The sequence below is a fragment of the Bufo gargarizans genome, chromosome 2, assembly GCF_014858855.1.
Source record: "Bufo gargarizans isolate SCDJY-AF-19 chromosome 2, ASM1485885v1, whole genome shotgun sequence".
In the NCBI taxonomy this organism is placed as follows: domain Eukaryota; kingdom Metazoa; phylum Chordata; class Amphibia; order Anura; family Bufonidae; genus Bufo; species Bufo gargarizans.
The window spans coordinates 180,690,785-180,706,590 of record NC_058081.1 but is presented as its reverse complement, the minus strand read 5'-3'; the positions used below and the strand labels follow the sequence as shown (position 1 = coordinate 180,706,590).

The 15,806-nt window shown below is 41.8% G+C and overlaps 1 protein-coding gene across 2 annotated transcripts in view; it reads right to left on the bottom strand.

Annotated features, from left to right (window-relative positions):
- Positions 1-3,644: 3,644 nt before the first annotated feature.
- OTUD7A (OTU deubiquitinase 7A) overlaps positions 3,645-15,806 on the bottom strand; it is a 293,318-nt gene continuing 281,156 nt past the window's right edge. For both annotated transcript variants that reach the window (XM_044279731.1, XM_044279732.1), the window contains 2 exons: positions 11,681-11,765; positions 3,645-7,070 (listed from right to left, as the gene is read on the bottom strand). In XM_044279731.1, coding sequence (XP_044135666.1) covers positions 5,649-7,070; positions 11,681-11,765 — 1,507 coding nt within the window. In that variant the 3' untranslated portion in view covers positions 3,645-5,648. The remainder of the gene's footprint in view (positions 7,071-11,680; positions 11,766-15,806) is intronic.

Sequence of the window (15,806 nt, the reverse complement as noted above, 5' to 3'; positions counted from 1 at the left end):
AATGTTTGATGACTTCATGCAACTATCAGGTATCAAAAAAGTGGTACGTGACAAGAAACCGAATCGAGATTACTCCACAGTGGAGACATATGCAAACTTTCAGTTACATGTATCCAGCTGACTGCATGTAATACTGGTTGATGTTCAAAACTATGCTGGCACTTACCGCTCAGTGAGAGGCAGAGAGAGCCGTTTATTTCACAGTATGCAAATAAACCTGTTCACACCTAACATTCTGAAATACTGGTAAATTAAAAAGTACCATCTGATAATTTGGGACTGGTGATGGGGAAAGTGAATTCAGAAATCTACTACACATTCAGAATAGATCTGGAACCACTTATCTGCCCTGCAACATAGCCTGAAACCCACAATAGCCAAGAGATTCTAGAGATATGAGGCTCATAGTGTATCCACTAGCCACATCTTCTGGAACAGTATCCTCAACTCTTCCTTTTTATTTCAGGTTAGGGCAACAACCTCTACAGAGGCATGCGACTACCTTACTGGGGTATCTCCTAAATTCTACTTTAATCTCAGTGGCTAAAAGCCTAGTAGATTTATTTGCATATGCATCGCCGTACACCTCAATCCTACACAATCACAATGTGGAGCTGCTGGCTACCAACATGAACAAAAAAGTGGGCACATTTGAGAAAACATTTGGAATTAACTTATTGCTCTGGAGCTTCTACTCCAATCAAGGTGTTAATATTCTAAAGCATGAAGATGACACCTACTTCTTTCCATGACTCTTGCCCTCCTTTCTTACATCTTTACACCTATGGATACCACTTTTTACTACCCTTATGTATCTAAAGAGAACCAGTCAGCTTTCTAAATACCTGTATTTCCCATGTAATAACAAAACTGCTTGATAGAACTCTGCATTGTGCTCTTCCTCTTTTATTCTTCCTATACATTTATAAATAAATTGCCCTACACAATCTGGCACTATCAGCACTGACAGACTGGATGGGAAACAGGCCCACTGGTAACAGTTGTCAATATTTCATTACCGCCTAGGAAGTATAACAGAGGAACAGCACAATGTAAAGTTCTAAGAAAATGGTCCAGAATTGTTGTTTTATGGGGAATACAAGTACTTACTAATATAGTTCTGTCAGGAGAACAGACAGGTCTTCTTTAAGTCCTACAGATTACAGTCCTCTATCTGCTTGTTGGAACACAATAATGTGTCCAGATCTGTTCTTTCTGGAAAATCCAATAAAAAGAAAGTTAAAAATGTTCGACACAAAATCTAATCTTTGATATCCACCTATAACTACAGCTAAGATGGCGACATTTGGAAAACTACATTTAGCCATCAGTACTTTTATGTGTTAATTTATTACTTAAGATGGATGGTATACGCCTTGCAGGGGGATAAGAGGAAGAATTCTGTTCCATCTGATAATCAGAATATGTTTTCATATGTAACCAATGAACTAAACAGAATAATGAGCATGGCTACTTACTGTAACTATCCACAGATTTAGCTGTTGCATACCGAAGCACAGATTTACAGAATCAAATAAGTGACATTCAGAAATTTCAGATTTAATTTTCTGAATATATTGATGCAGTAATTACCATTTCACTGTTCTTTGAAGTAAAAGTGCTGAAACGTTCTTTCTAGTTGCATGAAGAAATTAACATAATGCAGCAGCCACCATGTAATATGTGCCAACATACAGTACAGAATTATTTTACTCAGCTTCTTACTCAATAATGCATCATGGACTAGCCAGTGTTCACATAATAAGAAAGGCTTCCCCTTCATGGCAATGGTATTCACTAATGGCAGTGGCCTAGTTTAGAAGAATAATGCACCCTGCCACACTGCAAAAATGGTTCACAAATGGTTTAACATGACAAGTTCAAGATGAAGTATTTGGTTTGCACTCAGGCCGAAAATGTTGGTGCCGATGGTAGGGAAAATCCTCTTCAATAAAGTATTAGAAAAAACATGGTACTCCGGTAATATATGTAATCAAATCAGTACATTTGTATTTTCCATCCAGGTCAAGCAACATTTGAAGGCCAATGTTTCGATCTTGTCCCAGACCTTTTTCATGGCCTAGTCAACAGGAGAAATACGTGTTACAGACAGACTAGCATCACACTGCCGGAAGTTTGATGGAGGTGTGTTGTCTGATTAAGCGTCTGTCTGTAACACGTTTCTCCTGTTGACCAGGCTGTGAACAAGGTCTGAGACAAGATCGAAATGTTAGCCTACATATGTTGTTTGGACTGGATGGAAAATAAAGATGTTTTGATTTAATTGCATATGCTACAGGAGTGCCGTGGGTTTTCTTGAAATTAAAGCATACCTGACTTTTCAATAAAAGTGTGCTTACTTGTACAATCATAACTATGAAGGAAAAGGTCTTCTTGGGTTTCTCTAATGTCTTTTCAGCCTAATTATTGACCCTTTTCAGCTGCACCTCTAGATGCATTTCTCTCACAAGCAGGGGACATCTTCCTTTTCTGGAATCTGCCAGCACTGTACTGCTGCAACATCCTTTCCCTTATTTCCCACTATGTTTTCAGCTCTGGAGCTCACACAACAGATAAAGAGGGGGAGATCACACTTACAGGAGGAAATTATGTCCCTGTGAATTCAGAAGCAGTGTGGAAGCTGTTCCTTTATCAGGCTTACAATCTCTGCTAGCTCTGACACTCCCCTATTTCCGCTCTGTCTCACTCACAACTTAAAAAGTTCGAGATACCATAGGACACCTTCAGAAGTCAAGTCCATGCCTCGATGGGACATGGGAGTTTGGCGGCATAATTTAAAACTTATACAATATTAGGCAGATGGCTTCAATGTTATGGCTGATCAATGTCTAATACTTAAAGGGAACCTGTCATCAACTTTTGGTGACCTCACTGAGGGCAGCATAAATTAGTTACAGAAATGCTGATGTCAGCGGTGTGTCACTCATGAGCTAAAAGTAAGTGGTTGCTGAGAACCAGCATCATAATCATTGCAGCACAGGTATTTAAAAAGAGTCAAATCTACCTGAGAAGAGTCATGGTTATTCATAATCTCCTACTCTCCCGCCCATCTGCTGATGATTGGCAGTTCTCTCCTAGCGAGAAAGGGAGAAAACTAGGTAGAAGACTGTCAGTCATCAGCAGGTGGGCAGGAGAGCAGGAGCTCATGAATAACCAGGACTCTTCTCAGGTGGCCGTGACTATTTTCCAGGCCCAGTCTGCAATGATTGTGATGTTGGTTCTCAGCAACCACTTACTTTTAACTTATAAATGACAGAACGCTGAGATCAACTCACCGGTCTCTTTATACTGCCGTTAGTCTGGGCAGCATAAAGGTGATGACAGGTTTCCTTTAATAACATCACTGCACAGTATTAATTGCTTCAACTAACTATTGTTGTTCTCCAGACCTACTCTTTGGCCTTAGAGACGGTTCTACACAAAGCTGTATAAAGTCTATACTATGTAGTCTTCCAATGTCATCAATGTATGCCGGAGACATACAACTATACAGCAGCAGACCATAAGATATTAATAAGTATCATTCTATATAGGACAAAATAAGGGTACCAGGATCTATCTGTGCAATATTAAGGCAATGGCCCAATTGTTTCCTAAGGTTACAGGCCTACAGCGGTACAGAGTTGATTGGGTGAAGGTTTTTATTTCCGGGTTGTTTTGCAGTTACATGGAGACCTCCTAATACAATAATAAGACTCCAACAAATAAGCAACATCATTTTTATACTTTCCAATCAGCAGAGCACACAATTTTTGTCTCTACTTCTGTGAATGAAAACTGTCACTTATCCTTGTGTTAAACCATGAAATATGATTTTGCTACCACCATATATGATGGCATCGCTATGGAAAGAAATGAGGCCTCTGGGTCTATATGTGACCTAAAATCAACAATATGTAAGGTTCCATCAACTGGCTGTTCTTATTTATAAATGTACACTGAAGAATCAGCTCCCAAATCCTTTTCCCTGAGAAGTCACTATTCCCATTTATAGTCAACCTGTTTTTTACATCAACTCATTGCATTCCACATTGTTTACTGGTCTCAGCAGAATCAGTCCTTTGCTACAACTAATATTGCTAAACAGCTTATGTCTGCAGGATCAACCCTCTCAAGCCAAACACAATGCCTGGTAGGGTTGATCCTGCCAAGTAAAATGGTACCTCATTTATGTTCCTCCATTGTGCTGTTCCTGGGTAAATAAATGCTTAATGTGTAAATTAGGTCTTCAGTGCACTGATGCTGGGTCCAAGCTCCTCTGAGAACCAGAGCTTCTCCGCTCTGCAATTAGAACCATTCAACCATCCTTATGCATTTGCCTGTTTTTCCTGGAGCGCAGATGACTACTATGCATGCGCCAGTATTGTCACCCACCACCCGAACAAAGTCAAATGTCAGGTGGAGGATGATGTCATCAGCACATGTCGGGAAGCAGAGGCAGATATACTGAACATGAGCTGGTAGTGTGGACTATAGCACAGGCATAAGAGTACTAGCAATCAAGAGGATGGGGGTAGTAGCTCTAGGTGCTCTTGCCCGTACCTTGGTGCACCAAAGACCCAATTTACATATCAATAAAAGGTTAATTTTCTCAGGAATGGAACGACGGAGAAACATGAATCAAGTATCATTTTACTGAGTAGGATCAACCTAATAGACTTAATAGGGTTGATCCTGCCGACAAATACTCTCTATACTATTTGTGAAAAAAATGCAGTTTATGAAACCATGTGACACACTGATACAGAACTGAAACCTTTTTACCAACAATAGCCCAAAGACACACAAGTGACTTGTTAGAGCAGGTTCTGAAGGCCATGTAACCTTACACATTTAGCATGGCTTTAAGTGAAGCAGTCGTCCATAGACATTCCTCTATTATCGTCCTTTGCTTGGATGTTACCCATAAACAAGACAATTAATAAAAATATGTAAAATGCATGTAGAGCGACAGCGCTTAAAGGACAATACAAATGTACATATATTTCTACCAAAGAAACCATGACAAATACGCTAGCCAAAGTGAGTAACACAGATGGTGCTTTGGCTACATCCAACCAAAACTGATATTAGGAAATATTAAAAGTGGACTAGTCATCTGCACACATCGAAGCAGTTTTATTTGTGACTTCAAACCTGGGACTTAACTAAAAACTTGAAATTAGTGACATCACACGTGCATCAGATGGTTAAGGCTCATGCATCAGTGATGTGTCTAGTTCCTAGCTTGTTGATGGGTCTTATATTGCAACATGTCTTAAACTGCCTGCCTTCAATGTGTGTAGGTGAGGAGTCCACTAGAGGTCCTTCCTACTTACCTGAGTGATAACAGAAATCAGGCACCTTAGTAGTTAATAACCACCCATCATACACAGCACTGACTGTGACATGACCAACCTTTCAGCGTAATATATGAAAATGACTAGAGAAAGAAAAATCTAACAAAGGCTTTTATTCCTTCTCGTTCTGAGCAGTCTAATAAAGCTTGACCTGTATAACAGCAAGCGACTATTATTTCTCCCTTGCTCTCCAATTTGGCTATTTTGTTCCATTGCAATTAAAGTGATTTAGTACTGGATTTTTGCATGTAAAAAAAAATGATAAGAGGTCTGAACCTTCAAATCAATTCAGTGCCTGTGCACTTTATTTTCCCGATCACGTCTCTTCAGTTCCTCTTTATAGCAGTAAGAGCAGAAATTATCAGTCTCGGGGCGTCCATAGAAAGAGCAGTTCTCCTTCTTACACCTGCTCTGGTGAAGGGAATATATTGGGCAGCCTGTACTTCTGCCTCTACTATTTTTGTCATTGTTCAACCATGTCTGAGGAGACTCCTCATCCGCATATTCTAAGCAGTCTCTAATATCTGTAGAGTTAAACCCATTTGTATATGTCTGAGATTTATGGTCTGTGGGTTTCTCATATGAAAGGGATTCAACCGTGTTCACTGTGCGTATGCCCGATAATCGAGCTGGACTATAGCTCTGTGAAGACAATGAACGATTCTGTTGAGGATATGTAGCACAAGTTTTCAAAGAGCCCACAACTGGTTTATAAGGATCATCTTGGAAGCTCGGTGACTTGGAGTTGACATCATGTAGATGAATCACACTCTGCCTTTGGACAGGTGGCGTATGGCTGTAATGGGCAGATACTGGCACGGGACCACATTTCTTAGCACCGTTGCTGGGTGAGGGATAGGAAGCAGGAGTAGGACTGGATCGATCCTTTAATTTTAGAACTAGTTGTGTTGTATGGCTTTGAGGCAAGATTGGTGATGCCCTATCCTGAGGAGATGTTTCCAACTTTTCTTTGACAAACCCTTCCTGATCCAACTTCCTGCAGGATGACCCGTTAAGGACAGCTTTCTTCTCAGCTTCCTTTCTTTTCTGTTCCTGCTCGGCATTGAACCGTTCCTGGGCACTAGTTAAGTAAAAACCAATCATCTCCTCATGAAACTGATGCCGGTGACTGGTAAGAAGAAGTCCAGCAAAGATAAATTTACGTTCCCCTTGCATGGCAGCTCTCAAAATATTAAGGCTGAGTTTAACATCTGTGCTATATTTCCAGGGGTCTGATTTATTATCTAATAGTGATCTGTTTGTTAGCTTATCAATGGGTGATATGCTAGCTTTATCAGTGGGTGATGGAGTTGTCTTCTCTGAAGGCGAGGTGCTAGCAGACTGTCCGGACTCCTCTTTGCTTCCTTTGCGAGATTTGGACTTCTTTACTTTGTCAGTGGAATCACTGTTTTTCCCATTGCCTGAATTTGCTCTGCTAATTTTGCCATGCACTAAGCCCCCGAGGCCTCCCATGTTCTTTTTTAATTTAATACCCAGGGTTTTGCTGAGGCTCCCAAGCTTGTTCGCCACAGAGTCCGTTCTGTTCTTTTCCTTTTCTTTCCTTTGTTTTTCTTTTTCTTTCCCGTTTTTACCATTGTTAACATTGGAATTACTGCAGACTGACTCGTGGTCAGAGTCCACAGAGTCGGCAAGTGACTGTACGTCCTCTCCTGCAGAAGCTGTTGGAGATTCTGGTTGGGCCAAAGGAGCCTAAAATAACAGAGGAAACATTAAATGACAGCTGCCCATAAATAAAGCTAATAATGCATAGTGTATACGCCCAGTTAACAACAGACAAAAGGTGAATTTACCCGAGGCCTCTACCAGAGTGTAAGAGACCAAATTGAACAGAGTAGACTACACGCAAGTCATCTGACCGCATGCATTTGATTAGTATGCATGCCTAACACCATACGAACACTGCACCCACTTGCTGCTCGACTACAAGTCTGTATAGGAGGCTCCGTAAATGTAGTATCTGCATGTGTGGAGCAACAAAGAATTTGGAAATTTAAGAAAATAACAGTAATCTATGGAAAAGGTTACATTGTGATCCAGCACTGGGGACAGCTTGATGCTAATGTCTGTAAAGAGCTGTGCTATATAAGTGCTTAGAATTAAAAATATTTAATATCTATTAGAAATTCTTACTGTCTCCCACTCCGCCTCTAGGATCCTTACAGTTCCTTCATTGGATCTCCATCACATCTCTGTTACAAGCATGTATGATGTCTTTGTCCATGAGAACCAAACATAACAAATGCAAACTGGCCAGCACCACAGACTGCTGCTGTGATGTGGTTGTTCAGCCACATTAAATGGGTTTTCCAAAGGCATACAATGTCATAAAAGGACCAAATGTATAATACCGCACTAGTCCTCCACTGCTTCCGGGTCCCCTGTTGGTCGCTGTTCACTCGGCTCCAGTGATGTTTCCACACCACCTCCGTTGACATATCATTGCTGGAGAAAAGTCGGCAGAGACAGGGGGAAGGGGACCCGACACGGAAGCGGTGGGGGAGCTGTAAGATATTATTTATTTTAATATGTTAAACCATTGTAAACTGCTGGAAAAAATGAATCTGCCCGGATAACCCCTTTATCATGAATGTTGCAATTTTGTGTGATGATTTTAGGGCAAAGCAAAAGGCATACATTGTTACTAGCGTTGAGCGAAGTGAGCTTCGGACGCTACATCAGAAATCGCTTTGTTCAAAGCTTCGGAATAATACTGTATAGAGATCCGTCTTTGTACAGTATTAGAATGTATGGGCTCCGATGAGCCGATATTAGTTATTCGTGAAGTCGCACTTGACTTCGTTGAATAACTTTGGTAATTGATTTTTAAAGTGGAAAACCAGCGAATTCCGCTATGGTACCAAGGTACTAGTCGGAACCAAAGCGGAGTTCGGTTTCAAGTTTTAAAGTGGTTTTCCATCAATATCAAAAACAACAAAATGAATTCTTAATATGGGATAGGGCATGGAGAGATACATACAGTAAGACATACAGTATATACTACTGTATAATACAATATCTAGTGTTAGCATTAGCATTTGTGTTCTTAACATTAAATATATTACTATGAGATTATGCTTGACTAGTTATCTTAAGGAAAATAACTTAAGTAAATGTCAATCTTACTACTAATAAGAAAAGTCAGAAGCAGTCTATTTTCCTCCTCCACTTAGTTCCAGTCGGCTCTGCTACACTGCAGAATATCTGTAGCAATACTGCCACCACTAGGTGAAAACTCATATGATGGGACATAGTGCATAAAATCAATAATCTAGTTATATCTTCAAGTCTTGGGGAACCTTTCAGGACCTCTGTCACAGAGTTGGTCATTCTGGGGTTTTTTCTCCGCAAAAAAAAAAAAAAAAAACCTTCTCCCAAATGGACATTATAGTCAATGGGATCTGTTCATATTATTCCATTATATTTGTTGTTCTCCTCCTATAACAGAGCAGAACAAGGAAATAAAAGCGCCAATGTGAATGTGCCCTTAGGATTGAGGGGCATGGGCTATTTTTCTATAGGAGGAGGCGCTAGCGCTGATCTCTATTAGTGAAAGATAATTATAGTGATGACTAGAAACAGAAATTCGCCTCCATAGCAACAGACATGTTCGTCATGAAGAGACACCAGTGGACATGACGGTAATCTAAATACTATGGGGGGATTTATCTAGCCCTGTACTGTAGAATTCTGTCTTCAAGGTCGCTAAATTGGGCTATTGTCATCTTGCACAAAATCTTTGTAGATGGGAAACTGGACCTGGATTGGCTATGTTAGGCTACTTTCACACTTGCGTTGTTGTTTTCTGGTATTGAGATCCGGCAGAGGATCTCAATACAGGAAACAAAGTTTCCGTTTAGTCCTCATGCATTCTGAATGGAAAGAGATGCATCAGGATGTCTTCTGTTCTGGCAGCATTGCGTTTTGTGTCCGGACACAAAACCACTGCAAGCTGCGGTTTTGTGTCTGGTCATAAAAATGTCAAAAAAAAAAACAACAACAGATCAAGCACTGAAAACAATGTAAGTCGATGGTGACAGATCCATTTTTTATGGAGCCTAAAAAAACGGATCCCTCATCCATTGACTTTCAATGTTTTTAGTGATGGATCCGTTTTTTTTCGGTTTTGATTTCACACAAGTGCATCCTAACTGAACGGATGCATCCTGATGTGCAAAATCAAATCGGATCCATTTAATTCTGGTATTGAGATCCTCAAAACCGGAATTAACAACGCAAGTGTGAAAGTAGCCTTAAGGAGTTTCACTTCAGATTTATGACTAGGACTTTTTTTTTTTTTTTTTCAAGTCACAAAAAAGTCCCAAAGCCACCCCATCAATCAGAAAAACAGATGCTGTATTTTACGCATCCGTTATGTTCAACTATACACATTTTGCATCCATTTTAGCTATTTCCATCTGAGATCCGTTCTTTTAGATGGAAAAAATGTATACTTTTAGTAAAATAACGGATCTCAAACGGAAATGGCTAAAATGGATGCAAAATGTGCATAACTGAGCATAAAGGATGCAAACAGAGGGTATCGTAATCGTACTGACCCAGAGAATAAAGGGAATCGGTCAGTTTTGCCGTAAACAAAACGCAGTTGCATTTTTATTTTTCCAATTCCACCCCATTTGGAACTTTTTTACCGCTTCCCACTACATTTTATGCCATAATTAATGGTGGCATTAGAAAGTACAACCTGTCCTGCAAAAAATAAGCCCCTATACAGCTGTGTAACTGGAAATTTAAAAAGGTTATGGCTCAAGGAAAATAGGGAAGAAAAAATGAGAAACGCAAAAGCGAAAAAAACTCTGTTAGCCTAAGGGTTAAAAAGGCTTTAGATGAATGTATAGAAATCTGAGTCTCATTTCCTTCTGGGATTCACGTCCCCACCTATCCCTTGGTTGAACTTGATGGACTTATGTCTTTTTTCAACCCTATCAACTATGTAACTGTGTTTTTGCAGCATAAATAACACAATAACTTTACTCTCAGGATTAGTATGATTACAGCGATACCAAAGAGTTATTTTTTTTACATTTTACTACTTTTGCCTAATAAAAACCCTTAAAAAAAATATTTTTGCATCGATGCATCCCAAGACCCATATCTTTTTTTTTTTTTCTTTGTATGGAGCTGTGTCAGAGCTGGACTTTTCACTGGGGTTCATAATACTTTTGATTGCTTTTTATTTTTTTTGTGTTGAGAATAAGCACAGAAACACAGAAATCCTGGCATTTATTTATTTTTGTTATAGCATTTACTATACGGGATTACATGATTGTGTGGTGCGGGTTGTTATGGACATGAAGATACCAAATAAGTGGAGAGGATTTTATGCAATTTTTTCCTTTTTTTTAACCACTAGTTCCCCCAAGGGGCCTTTTACAGGCAATCTTTTGATTACTTTTAAAATACATTGCACTGCTTATGCAGTACAATGTATTATACTGTCAGTGCCATACTGACAGTCACCAGCAGGCTCCGGCACAGAGGAGCAGCCTACAAAGAAGACACTGCAGGCAGGCCTGGGACCTTTATTAGGCCTCAGACTGCTATGTGAAGACATTGTCACCCCGTGTTCACATTCGAGAGATGCCGATGGGAGACAGAGGGAGCTTCCTTCCTCTAAACCATTAAGATGCCACGTTTGCTATTGACCACTTCATCGAAATGGGTAAACGGCTTGGTTCAGCGCTTCTGCCGGTGTGGGCCATTAGAGCAGGAGCGCAGCCCTCATATGAGAGCCAAGCCCCCGCTCTCCACTGCATAGGAGACCCGTTTAGTGGTTAGACTTTGCCGCAGTAAAAAGGCGTTGGACTAGCCTAAGGCTCCTTAGTGACTGCTATAAAAAGGCGTCTTGGTGGTCACTAAGGAGTTATAGTGCTGTATATTCTGTAAACAGTGCACCAACAGAGGAAGACTTAGATATTACATGAATATAAATGTAATATTCCTAAGGTAATGTCATTCTCCCAGGATCTCCTCGCCTTTGTGTGCTATGTATGGCAGACATCATAGTAGTGAGGCTTATGCCCACTCTGGAGCTGAGCTCAGTGAACTGACAATTAAAAATGGAGTCTGTAGAGGGGGGAAACTGCTGATAAATGCAAGATACAAGTCATTTAATCACCATGTTATTTCTCAGGAACATATATGACAGCTCATTCTGAAAATTAACCAGAAATTAAATATACACTTTAATACAGATTAGCAAAACAAGAATAAAAAAAAATCTAAATAACAGGAAAGAAGTGAATACAATAAGCAGAAAATCTAAAACAGCAGGGGTTTACCCGTGTCTCAGAGGGTATGCGTATCCAGGTTACATTCATGTAGCTGTGCAGCAGGTTCAGTTTGGCCTCCAGGGATAGAATCAGACTGTAGAGGGAATATGAAAAGGACAGCGGGAATCATTACACCATGTTAAAGCTTGGAAAAGAAAATATTCATCGATGTAATAAATACACAAAAGAAACTTTGCATCCAAAAAAAGAGGAAACTTATAAAAAACTTTCAACTAGGCGTTCTGCCATCTTTAGGTTAGATACTAAAGGGTGTGAACACAGCTTAGGATATGTCCACAGCACATTTGTGATGTCTGTTTAGCACCTACGCCGGGAAGACATACATACTAAACATGTCCATAGGGTTACATCAGCCTGATGAAAGCCAAAAGAGCATCCTGTCTCCAATTGGCTGGCATATGTCTGTATAAAACCGTATGGCATAGTAGACGAGTAGAGATGATTTTCCATACAATGATAGCCAGTAGGGAAAAAAAAAGTCCACTTAAATGTATCTTATTTTTTATTTTTACAATGGAACCCTATGAGTGCTACACCATCAGAGATATCCATTCAATGCTTATGTTTTGGCATATGTGTTAAGAAACACTCCCACAAAAATGTTTATTCCCTGACCTGTTCGAAAGGTACATTGTGTAAATTGTAGTGAAGTTCATTTTCATACCAGTGACTGAATTTGTGAGTTATAACCTCCCTTCTATGCCTCAGCTGTGACCAATACTCTGACTTCTAACTGATACAGGACAGGAAGTCAGTTACTTCCCTATTCATTTCTATGAGACTGAAACCGATGCTCCCATAGGGATACACAGAGAAATTGGTTTGTCACATGACATGGCTGAGGATCATAAGGGAGGTTGTAACTCACAAATACCGCCATTGGTAAGAAGATTACCTTCATTACAGTTTACATCCTGTACCTTTCTAACAGGTCAGAGAATAAAAAATGTATGTGGGAGTGCATCTTTAAAGGGGTATTCCCATCGCAGACAATGGGACATATCGCTAGGATATTCCCCCATTGTCTGATAGGTGCAGATCCTACCTCTGGGACCTGCACCTACGCCGAGAACAGAGCAGGGAAAGTGGTGGGTGGAGGACCCCTTGTTTCCCGTGGTCTGGGAAATCACTGGGAGTGATTAAGAGCACATCGCGCTTGCACAGCCTCTGCTCCCATTCATTTCTATGGGGCTGACGGAAATAGCTGAGCCAGCCGCCTTCTCAACTTCATTCTCAGTGTAGGTGCAGGTCCCAGAGGTAGTACCCGCACCTATCAGACAACGGGGGCATATCCTAGAGATATGCCCCATTGTCTGTGATGGGACAACCCCTTTAAACAAAGCCCATAAACATGATGTGAATAGTGCCTTATGCCTCCCCACATAGGCTATCACTCAGATTTCCAGACTCTTGAATAGGAAGTCTGCCTAGTTCTTCAGTGATTCCGCTACCAATCCTGGTTGGTCTCACAGACACAGAAAGCAAAAAGGGGCTCCAGCTCTTTAGAACTCCGAAAGACCATTTTCTGAATGGTCGACATGCAATACTACACTTTTCTTGTAGTGGCCATCAACAGCTTCCCCAGGAGAAGGGACTGACTAAATGGGATAACATTACTATATGTGCAAATAATAAACACTAATATATGGTGCAGCAACCTTCCCTAAGATCCAAGTCCACCAACGGCAGGGCTCCAGTGATGATCTTTAACCACTCCAGGACCGCCGTACGCAGGATTGCATCCTGCCGGCGGCCCTGCTCTTCTGGGTGGACGCATATACGCGTCCTCCCGCGAGAGCCGAGATTTCCTGTGAACGCGCGCACACAGGCGCGCGCGCTCACAGGAACGGAAGGTAAGCGAGTGGATCTCCAGCATGCTAGCGGCGATCGCTCGCTGGCAGGCTGGAGATCCGAATTTTTTAACCCCTAACAGGTATATTAGACGCTGTTTTGATAACAGCGTCTAATATACCTCCTACCTGGTCCTCTGGTGGTCCCTTTTGTTAGGATCGACCACCAGAGGATACAGGTAGGTCAGTAAAGTCGCACCAAACACTACACTACACTACACCCCCCCCGTCACTTATTAACCCTTTATGAACCCCTGATCACCCATGATCACCCCATATAAACTCCCTGATCACCCCCCTGTCATTGATCACCCCCCTGTCATTGATCACCCCCCTGTCATTGATCACCCCCCTGTCATGCTCCGTTCAGACGTCCGTATGATTTTTACGGATCCACGGATACATGGATCGGATCCGCAAAACACATGCGGACGTCTGAATGGAGCCTTACAGGGGGGTGATCAATGACAGGCGGGTGATCACCCATATACACTCCCTGATCACCCCCTGTCATTGATCACCCCCCTGTCATTGATCACCCCCCTGTAAGGCTCCATTCAGACGTCCGCATGTGTTTTGCGGATCCGATCCATGTATCCATGGATCCGTAAAAATCATACGGACGTCTGAATGGAGCCTTACAGGGGGGTGATCAATGACAGGCGGGTGATCACGCATATACACTCCCTGATCACCCCCTGTCATTGATCACCCCCCTGTAAGGCTCCATTCAGACATCCGCATGTGTTTTGCGGATCCGATCCATGTATCCATGGATCCGTAAAAATCATACGGACGTCTGAATGGAGCCTTACAGGGGGGTGATCAATGACAGGCGGGTGATCACGCATATACACTCCCTGATCACCCCCTGTCATTGATCACCCCCCTGTAAGGCTCCATTCAGACATCCGCATGTGTTTTGCGGATCCGATCCATGTATCCATGGATCCGTAAAAATCATGCGGACGTCTGAATGGAGCCTTACAGGGGGGGTGATCAGTGACAGGGGGGTGATCACCCATATACACTCCCTGATCACCCCCTATCATTGATCACCCCCCTGGTAAGGCTCCATTCAGACGTCCGTATAATTTTTACGGATCCATGGATCGGATCCGCAAAACACATGCGGACGTCTGAATGGAGCCTTACAGGGGGGTGATCAATGACAGGGGGGTGATCAATGACAGGGGGGTGATCAGGGAGTCTATATGGGTGATCACCCCCCTGTCATTGATCACCCCCCTGTCATTGATAACTCCCCTGTAAGGCTCCATTCAGACGTCCGTATGTGTTTTGCGGATCCGATCCATGGATCCGTAAAAATTATACGGACGTCTGAATGGAGCCTTACCAGGGGGGTGATCAATGACAGGGGGGTGATCACCCATATAGACTCCCTGATCACCCCCCTGTCATTGATCACCCCCCTGGTAAGGCTCCATTCAGACGTCCATATAATTTTTACGGATCCATGGATCGGATCCGCAAAACACATGCGGACGTCTGAATGGAGCCTTACAGAGGGGTTATCAATGACAGGGGGGTGATCAGGGAGTCTATATGGGTGATCACCCCCCTGTTATTGATCACCCCCCTGTCATTGATCACCCCCCTGTCATTGATCACCCCCCTGTAAGGCTCCATTCAGACATTTTTTTTGGCACAAGTTAGCGGAAATTTTTTGTTTGTTTTTGTGTTTGTTTTTTCTTACTAAGTCTCATATTCCACTAACTTGTGTCAAAAAATAAAATCTCACATGAACTCACCGTACCCCTCACGGAATCCAAATGCGTAAACATTTTTAGACATTTATATTCCAGACTTCTTCTCACGCTTTAGGGCCCCTAAAAAGCCAGGGCAGTATAAATACCCCACATGTGACCCCATTTCGGAAAGAAGACACCCCAAGGTATTCCGTGAGGGGCATATTGAGTCCATGAAAGATTGAAATTTTTGTCCTAAGTTAGCGGAAAGTGAGACTTTGTGAGAAAAAAACAAAAAAAATCAATATCCGCTAACTTATGCAAAAAAATAAAAAATTTCTAGGAACTCGCCAGGCCCCTCATTGAATACCTTGGGGTGTCTTCTTTCCAAAGTGGGGTCACATGTGGGGTATTTATACTGCCCTGGCTTTTTAGGGGCCCGAAAGTGTGAGAAGAAGTCTGGGATCCAAATGTCTAAAAATGCCCTCCTAAAAGGAATTTGTGCCCCTTTGCCCACCTTGGCTGCAAAAAATTGTCACACATCTGGTATCGCCG